At 42.3% G+C, this 9,144-nt stretch overlaps 1 protein-coding gene across 1 annotated transcript; it reads left to right on the top strand.

The window, feature by feature from the left end:
* The first annotated feature begins 315 nt into the window (after positions 1–315).
* Positions 316–8,694, top strand: LOC128973097 (kazal-type serine protease inhibitor domain-containing protein 1-like). Its single transcript, XM_054389293.1, has 4 exons — positions 316–772; positions 5,136–5,296; positions 6,944–7,088; positions 8,564–8,694. The coding sequence occupies exons 1-4, from the start codon at positions 316–318 to the stop codon at positions 8,692–8,694; spliced, it is 894 nt and encodes a 297-aa protein (XP_054245268.1).
* Positions 8,695–9,144: the final 450 nt, after the last annotated feature.

Raw genomic sequence — 9,144 nt, 5'->3', positions numbered from 1 at the left:
AGCTTTTCAGAGAGCTTCAACTGAGCTGTCAGAAGGGGCAGTTTGGTTTCTGTGCAGGCAATACTCACATTCCAAACTGCAGCAGAGAAAAGCCAGTGGGTATGTGTGTGTTTTTATTATCAGTTCCAGATTAGGAATTTGATGCTAATTTCTTCTTAAAGACTGTGTTTGCAGCAGAATTTCTGTTCTAAAACAAAAAAGGATTGTGATGTTTTCCTCTCACTAGCTCACTCTTTTTTTTTTTTTTCATTTTCTTTTTTCCCCCTCCTGGCTTTACTCCAAGGACCTTTTCTGCTTGTTCATTACATTCTCAAGATGAAGCACCCGATGGTCACAGCAGTGCTGGTAGCACTGGTGCAGGTTTCTCAGAGTTTCCCTGCCTTGTACCACCGAGGGTGGTGGAGGCTGTTAAAAGAAGGAGAGAGTTGTGGAAAATGTGATTTGGCACTTTGCTCTGAGCCTAAAGACTGCCTGGCTGGGACTGTACTGGACCGCTGCGGCTGCTGTTCTGAGTGTGGAAACGTGGAAGGTCAGATCTGTGACTTGGACCAGGGCAATCATTTTTATGGACAGTGTGGAGACAACCTTGAGTGCAAGCTGGACGCCGATGAAGCAAAGTTTGGAGAAGTCCCTGAACCCCAGTGTGTGTGCAAGTATCAAGACAGCATCTGTGGATCTGATGGGAAAACCTATGAGAACATCTGTCAATTCAGCAAGGCTTATGCTGAGAAGAGGAATGTCAGCATGAAGCATAAAGGACCATGTGAATCAGGTAACCTCCAAACTGGAGAAAGATCTGAGTCTTATTTTCAGATGTGTCACCAGATGCTTTAGTCTAACTTCATTGAACTAATGCTGCATTTTTGTTATGATTACCATTTTTCTGTTCTAATATACTTTGCGTTAAACATCGTTCAGCAGCCGGTACTTGATCTTGTATGTTCTAAGCCTCTATATTAGACTGGTGGATTACATCACATGGTGACTAATAAGCCATAGATCTACAGACTGGCTCTACTCTGAATCAGCAGAGAACAAGGTATTTTCTACAATTGTATGTGTACTGGGGAAAGGTAAGGGTAGTCTGGGCAAATAACTATTATTGTATGAGGGCTGAGCTGATATTAAAGTGGTGACAGCAAGGCAGATCTCAGTCATATATCTGTGGATGTACACACGTATATAGATGTGTGTGCATGTGCCTGTCCATCTGTCTGCATATATGGTAAGCAGTGAAGCAGAGGCAAGAGAAGAGGACAAGGCTTAATTAACAGGTCTGCTCTGTTCACAAAGAAGTCTATCATAAAATTTAGCTAACCCATGAAAGAGATATCTAAATATTAAACCAAAATCCAACAAGAACAATTTCCCTAAGGACACTCAGGTTGCATGAACAGTTTTCTGGGGAATGGTTCTCAGCTGGTTTGTACAGGGGAATCCTGCTTGTGTGCTCTTCTCATTCATGTTCACAGCATTACAAAGCTTTACTCCTGAGCACCTTGCATTTCAGTCACATGAACACAAAGTGAAAATGGAAAAGTGAACAGGCTTTTGTTTTCTGAATGAGAAGCTTTGTGGGGTTTTTTAAGTTAATGAAATCTTTTCTCAAATGAAGTAAGTGTTCTCTGGGCCACAAATGGGTCACAGTTGTGAGAATCTGAAATTGCATCTCTAGCAAAGGCCCACGTATGAGAGTAACTCAGGTACTTTTCACTCACTCCTCACCTCTGCTGCCTCCATTTCAGACTGCACGCTCTACTTTCCTGCTGAATGAACACAAGGTATTGAATACTTAAAAGGAAACGTGATGAACAGCTAATACCAGCCTTCTTTCTTCTTTCTGTAGTTCATAGATTCATAGAATGGTTTAGGTCAGAAGGGACCTTAAAGGTCATCTAGTTCCAACCTCCATGCCATGAACTGGGACATCTTCCACTAGAACAAGTAGCTCAAGGCCTCATCCAGCCTGGCCTTGAACACTTCCAGTGAGAGGTCATTCACAGCCTCCCTGGGCAAACTGTTCTAGTGTCTCTTCATTCTCACTATAAATAATTTCTTCCTAATCTCCAGTCTTGATCTCCCCTCTTCCAGTTTAATCCATTCCTTCTTATCCTATCACTACAAGACCTTGTAAAAAGTCCCTCCCCAGCTCTCCTGTAGCCCCTTCAGGCTGCTATAAAGTCTCCCCAGAGCCTTCTTTTTTCTAGGCTGAACAGCTGCAAGAGAAAGATCCATTAAAGAATCCCTTATTTGCCATTAGGGTATTAACCTGGGAAATGAGGCTTGTCAGTAAAGAGAGACTCAGGAAACTCAATGTGTAGCAGCCCACAGCACGACTGAAAGCCTGTCAGCCCTCAGGTAGCTGTTTAATCTGACATTAAACAGCACTAGGTCTTGCAGCCCAAGCCCTTTGGGAAGACTGCAGTTACAAGTGCTGCTCTAGTAGCACCTGCTGGTAACTTTGCAGCAGAGATATTCAGGAACACAGGCTTAAAGCAATGGTCTGAGCTAATTAATTAAACACAACAGGCCACGTACAAAGAGCTCTGATTTGGAAGTACTACCACTTTTAATTGCTGATGTTGACATCCACAAGGCCTTGCAGCATCCCTGAGGTGTGCAGAAGGAATGAGCTCAGCTGCTCAGCATGAAATCTTCACCCCCAGTGCATCCACACAGCTTCCTTGCGTCCCCAGCAAGGCTGGACCCTCTCTCCAGAAATGCAGAGACACTTCCTAGGATGGCTCAGCGCACTGGATTGCACAGAAGCCTGGGGGGAAAGTTCACAGCCATGTCAGTGCTGTACAAAGTTTAGTTAAGAAAAATGGGGGCCTGTCTCCTTGGCTCTTGCTGAGGAAAGTACCCAGCTGGTATATGCACCCAGCTGCAGCAGAGCACTAGAACCTGAGGTGGGTGCTGGGCTCACAGGGAAGGGGAGCAAAATTGCCCCTTTTCTCAGCCTCTCTGAGCAGCAGCTGACCATGCTGGTTTTGCAGATAGTGATTTAGACCCTGGAAGGAGCCCATACATTTCACCAAGCAGCAGGGCATAGAGATTCTGCCATGCCTCAGTCCCCGTAAGAGTTTGCAAGTAAGCCCCCTCTGTGCCACAGCAGCTATCTGAAGCAGCCCAGTGTGCATGTGAATGTGCACCATGATTTAGACTGGTTTTCATGGCTGCAACTGCTGATAAAAGCAACAGGGAGTCTGGCTCTAAGAGCAGCAACCTCACTGCGGCACTCGCTTTCTGCTGACTCCAATTTGCATGAGAAACAAACAGTGAACACTGTGGGGTTTTGGTCCCAAGCTATAAATATAACCTTCACTCAGCTCAAAGTACTTTGTTTTGTTATTTCTCCTTCAAAGCATCTGCTGTTTCCTATTGATGCCAAATGGATTAATTGTATACAGCACCCAATGAATAAATAAGTAACAATAAACTCCTTTCATCAGAAGAGCATAGCCTTTTATCTTTCATCTAGCACCAGAAAAAAAACCGAAGATAAAGGCCTGTCTCCCTAAAGGAGCATTGAAAAAGCTTTTATTTTCTGAAAGCTAGTTTTGATCAGTTTATCTAATAATTTACCAAGGTTACTAAGTACATCGATTATATACAGATTCTCCACACTTAATCCACCCCTGTTCCCATTCAGACCTCTCTTGTTGATGATTTAAGGAAGTAACAGAACAATCTAGTAGTGATTCTCTTTATATTTAAGCTATGTCACATTGTTTTAAATGTACATTTTGGAGTAAAATAGAAAAATAAATACAGAAGCTATGAATTTTTCTACTGTTTTCCTCAAATCACATATAGATTAGCAAAAATTATTTAAAGGGAAAAAATATTATCTAATTCATTAGTCTGAAGTGATATTGAGTTACTTTTGATTGTGAAAGGTGAAGCAGTATTTTGATTCTTCTTGGCTCCTGGCTTCTGTCTTCTGTGAAACATGAGGAGAATTCATAACTGGGACTGTAAAAGGAAAGGAGCAACTACTGCACACTTATCTGTGGACAGTGAGACATCAGAAAGCTTTCCAAAGCTTTCAAGAAAAATGTACCCACTTGAGGAATCAAAATCACAGCTTATCCTAACAGTAAAGGTCTGTTTCTAAGGACACAGTTAATGCAAAACAAGTTCACACAGATAGGCACAGGATAATTTGGCTGAAGACTTGAAAATTAAGTTTGTAAATGTCTTTTAATATCACACATCATTGCTTCAGTTTTCTGTTAAAATAGAGGAAAATATATTTACATCACGTCTGAACGCATCAGGTGCTAGTTTATTTTTGTCAGTGTTTCCAAAGCCCTGAACTAGCTCCCTCTCGTGGTTAGCATCAGCTTTTTCTTTGAGAGAAAGTGGGAAAAGGATAATTCAAAGGCAATAAATAAACAGTAGAGGGGAATGAGGGTAAGAGAACAATAGGAAACAAGTAACTGGAAATCATAACATAAACCATTATAAAAATAAGTGGATTTCCATCACTTTCATTACTCACCTCATACCAAAAACATCAGATGAAACTGATATTGCTGTTATTGAGGATAAATACAAAATGTGTTAATGCTGCTATTCTGGAATCTGCTGCCAAGAGTTCCATGGGTAAGAGAGGAGGACAAGATTCCAGGCAATGATGTCCTCAGAAAACACAATTCTGACAAGCAAGCAATCTCAGCTTTCAAGCTGACCAAAATGTAACAGAAATTAAGAATGACCATACACAACCAAGCCACTCTGTGACTGTCTGCTGCAGAATTTTGAGTGCTTTCCTCTAAAGGTCCAGACAAGTACTGGCTGCTCAACTGGGGGCCTTGAGTCTAGTCCACGGCTAATCGGCCACAAATTAAACTTTCCATTTCAGCTGAAGCCTCACTATACTGCACAGGGAGAGGGACAGGTAGATCCTTCAAAAGTAGAATTTATAAAGAGCCTGTTCAGCCTTTAATGGGATGCAAGGTGTTCTGAACTTTAAAAGCTGCCTGGAGTCATGCGGCTCTTCAGAATCTGTGAGATGGCAAAAGGCAAACTAGTTTTCCCATGCAAAGCAGGAATTAGTATGACATGCTGTTGTGCTTGTGTTGGTCTTTGGTCGTTCTCTTCTAAAGCAGTGCTCTGTTGGTTCTTTGCAGCTCCTGTTATTTCAGTGCCACCTCAGGATGCCCAGAATTTCACAGGCAATGATGTCATTTTCAGCTGTGAGGTCTCAGCCTATCCTATGCCACAGCTGGAATGGAAAAAAAAGGGGAATAAAATTTTCCTGCCAGGAGACGATGCCCACATCTCTGTACAGGTAAAATTTGAGTTTTCCATGCCATTTGGTTTGGGAGGAGGCAGGGGGATTAATCAATTCCTCCTACAGAACAGTGTTGCAATAAATAGATAATCAAAGGGGTTTCACTGGCTACCTAAAGAATGATGATTTCAGTTAGCACAAGGATCATTGCTTTGGCAGTCCAAGTAGCCATGGTACCCATCTGGCCCTCTTCAGGGAAATAAAAGATGGAAGATTCTCTTTATGCAGTAAGAATCTTGAAAAACTCAATGAGCATGTAAATGGAACTGGTTTGGCTGCTACCTAAAAGAAGGCACATTCTGGGAAAAGATGGCTGTTGGCAATGCTTTTTCTGCTCTTGATGCAGAAGCACAATTCTGGCAGGTATCTAAACTTCTCCTTTGCAAGCTGCTGTTTCTGGAGTCCTGCCATTTGGGTTCGGTCCCTGAGGTGTTCAAAAGTAAAGCACAGAAACTTGTTTTATGGAGGACACTGTGTTTTAATCTGAGGGGGAGAGTAGAGCAGCATTAGTATAGGCTTCAGGCAAATCTAGAAATAGCCTGAACGTTTTAGCTAAAATTAAATCACTCAGAATGCTAACTGTTTGAAACAGAAATAACGTTCTGGGGGAACGATCTAACAGAGCCAGATGTGGGGGCTGACTGCAGCAAGGCTGAAGCCTGCATCTGCAGACCTTCTCCCACAGACAGAGGCTGTGGAAAGAACTGCATGGCAGATCCAGCTTTCTGGATACACAACTCAGAAGCCATAAGATCCAATGGACATGACACACAACATGAACACGAAGGCAGACAGGAAAAGCACTGAAAAAGCTACTTAAAGTTCCAAAAAGTACTAAGAGTCTAAGTTATTTATAAATGTTTCCAGAGGGAGCATGAACACAAGTGGGATTAGTGGACTTAAAAGTTGCTCAGAAACAATGGTGCAAAGAGCCATGTCAAGGCTGGTCACCCATGGTTGCTAACCCATCTCATCAACAGATTCAGTATCTCTGTTAACATCTGTTAATGGATTTGTGTTATTTGTTTGGAAAAGAAAGCTCAGCCCTTCAAGAGGCTTTAGGTCAAGTCAGTTGAGACTGATTATCATGAGGTGTCATGCCAATCTATTAAAACAGACTCACAGATTGCATTGGGTTGTGAGGGACCCTCAAAGGTCATCTTGTCCAACCCTTCTTCAGTCAGCAGGGACACCAACTAGATCAGGCTGCCGAGGGCCACATCAAGTCTGATCTTGAATGTCTCCAAGGGTGGGTGCTGAGCTTGGTCAGGCTCTTCAGCCCCCAACAACTCACCCAGACACACCTGCCACTCTCATCCTGAAGAAATGTCTGATCTTGAGAACAGCTGGCAATGCTTTGAAGCAGCAGCAAAAAGTGATGCTAGGACAAGAGGTGGGAGAAGGAACAGAGTTCTATGAAGGGCAATGAAGTTTAAAGAGCAGAGATGGGAAAGCATGAACTAACAGGCACTGCACAGTAAGAAGTCAGAACACAGGACAGCAGAAACAAACAGATTTGAAGTATGACACCAGTAAACAAAAAGGAAAGGCTGGAACAATGTTTAATCCATCCACAGTTATTTTGACAAATAGCATGGTGTCTCCTAGTTACTTAATTTCAACTATTTTTTTCTCTTCTCAAAGTCAAGAGGTGGGCCTCAGAAGTACGGTGTGACAGGATGGCTGCAGATTCAAGGCCTCAAAAAATCAGATGAAGGTGTTTATATCTGCCACACCAAAAACAAGCATGGTGCAACATATGCCTCTGCAAGACTGAAAGTCATTGACGGTATTTGATTTTTTTAATTGGGATGTAAATAATATAAAAATGCATATAAACAGGCTGGAAAGGATAGGTTTGTCAGAATGCAAATAAAAGGTATCACTGAATCACAGAATGTTAAAGGTTGGAAGGGACTTCGAAAGATCCAGTCCAACAACCCTGCCAGAGCAGGATCACCTAGGGTACATCACACAGGAATACATCCAGGCAGGTTTTGAATGTCTCCAGACAAGGAGACTCCATAACCTCTCTGGGCAGCCTATCCCAGGGTTCTGTCACCCTCACAATGAAGTTTTTCCTTGTGTTCATGTGGAACCTCCTCTGCTCCAGCTTGCACCCCTGGCCCCTTGTCCTATTATTGGACATCATTGAGCAGGGCCTGGCTCCATTCTCCTGACACTGCCCTTCACATCTTTATAAACATGAATGTGGTCACCCCACAGTCTCCTCTTCTCCAAGCTACAAGGACCCAACTCCCTCAGCCCTTCCTCATAAGAAAGATGTTCCACTCCCTTCATCATCTTTACGGCTCTGCACTGGACTCTTTCAAGCAGTTCCCTGAGGTCTTTCTTGAACTCAGAGGCCCAGAACTGGACACAATATTCCAGAGGGAGTCTCACCAGGGCAGAGAACAGAGGGAGGAGAACCTCTCTTGACCTACTAGCTACACTTAAAGATGTCCATATTTTAACTCATTTGTGTGCTTTTCTTTTACTTTTTCCCTTACTGGGTTAGTATTGTCATATTTTGCTGCAAATTAAATCACCTTCCAGAAAGCAGAATGGCGTGGATTACAGCCACACAGCTGATCCATGTTATTCCACTCTCCCTCATCCTTCAGAAGTCCTTTGATGTTAGTAGGAACACTGCACCCAGAACAACAGCTGCTGTAGCTGACAATCTTTGAACCATGGCAGCTCTACTTAGTTGTTTACTTTTCCAAAAATTAGGAAGGAAACAGTTGTTGCTCCTTAATGAGTGTTTGGAAGTATGTAAGAAAGAGCTTTACTATTGTTTTGCATTGGGCCAAGTCCTGCAGAATAACATCCTTCTTCCTCCAGGGAGAACGGGCTTTCCGGGCAAATGCTGGATAACAATGCATTGTCTTCTATGTGCCTCCTGGTCTAGAGGGGTTTGTCACTGGTCTAGCTTGTCACTCACCTTCCTTCTGCCAAGGGGTTTTCAATGCTTTACTGGCTCTGGTCATACTTTCAGGTGCAGACGAACTGCGAAGGACTGAACTCACAAATTGACAGTATTGGGAACTAAATGTATTTTCTAAAATGTGAATGATATAGAAATCCGCTCATATATCGTGAGCTTCAGTCGTATGAGTCAAGACATGGGATAAAACCCCTCCCCTTCGAACAGGGTTTAACAAGATTCAGAAACACTGAGCTTACTGTACAGATCCATACCCCTACCTTCCTCTTTGTTTCTATCCACAACTAATTTAATCTGGATCCAATTATGTCTTGCAGGCTCATCTCCTGCATTTGCATTTACTGAAGGCAGTAGAAGTGCAAGCTACAGCGTTGAATATGGGGAATATTACGACCATTCTGACGATGAAGATGAGGAAGAAAATGAATCTGGGGACTATGAAAACTGAGACAACTCTGAATAATAATTTTTATGCATCTGTTGTCCAATACCTTTCACACTGCTATATTTACTAGAAGTCTCTATGCTGTAAATGGCTCCTCTGATAACACACACTGACTTGTACATCTATCTTCCTGCAGTTCAGCTTTGGCTGAAGTTTATCATGCTACTCACTAGAAACAGTTGTAAATCCATACATCCAGACTCTTTAATATAATGTTAAACATGCATGTGTCTGCCCCGTATACCAAAGGGATCAAATCTTAGAGCAATTTTTGAAATGTAAATTATGTTGTAATTTCTTTCAACCGTTCTAATTTGTCTAGCAAAAATGTCCATAGCTAGAGAACATTTTTACTTTGTAACCATTTCCTTTCTTCTATAATGTGCTAAGAAATATCAAGAGATTGTTCACATGGCAACAAACCTAAGTATGAAGGTTGCAAACCAGTTTTTA

The sequence above is a fragment of the Indicator indicator genome, chromosome 18 (assembly GCF_027791375.1).
Source record: "Indicator indicator isolate 239-I01 chromosome 18, UM_Iind_1.1, whole genome shotgun sequence".
Taxonomy (NCBI): domain Eukaryota; kingdom Metazoa; phylum Chordata; class Aves; order Piciformes; family Indicatoridae; genus Indicator; species Indicator indicator.
The sequence above is the reverse complement of the archived record's forward strand: the minus strand, read 5'-3'. Positions and strand labels throughout refer to the sequence as shown.

Coding starts and splice junctions, on each gene's coding strand:
- LOC128973097 (XM_054389293.1), top strand. CDS start 316: ATGAAGCACCCGATGGTCACAGCAGTGCTGGTAGCACTGGTGCAGGTT. Junction 5,297..6,943: donor ATGCCCACATCTCTGTACAG/GTAAAATTTGAG, acceptor CTCTTCTCAAAG/TCAAGAGGTGGGCCTCAGAA. Junction 7,089..8,563: donor AAGACTGAAAGTCATTGACG/GTATTTGATTTT, acceptor TATGTCTTGCAG/GCTCATCTCCTGCATTTGCA.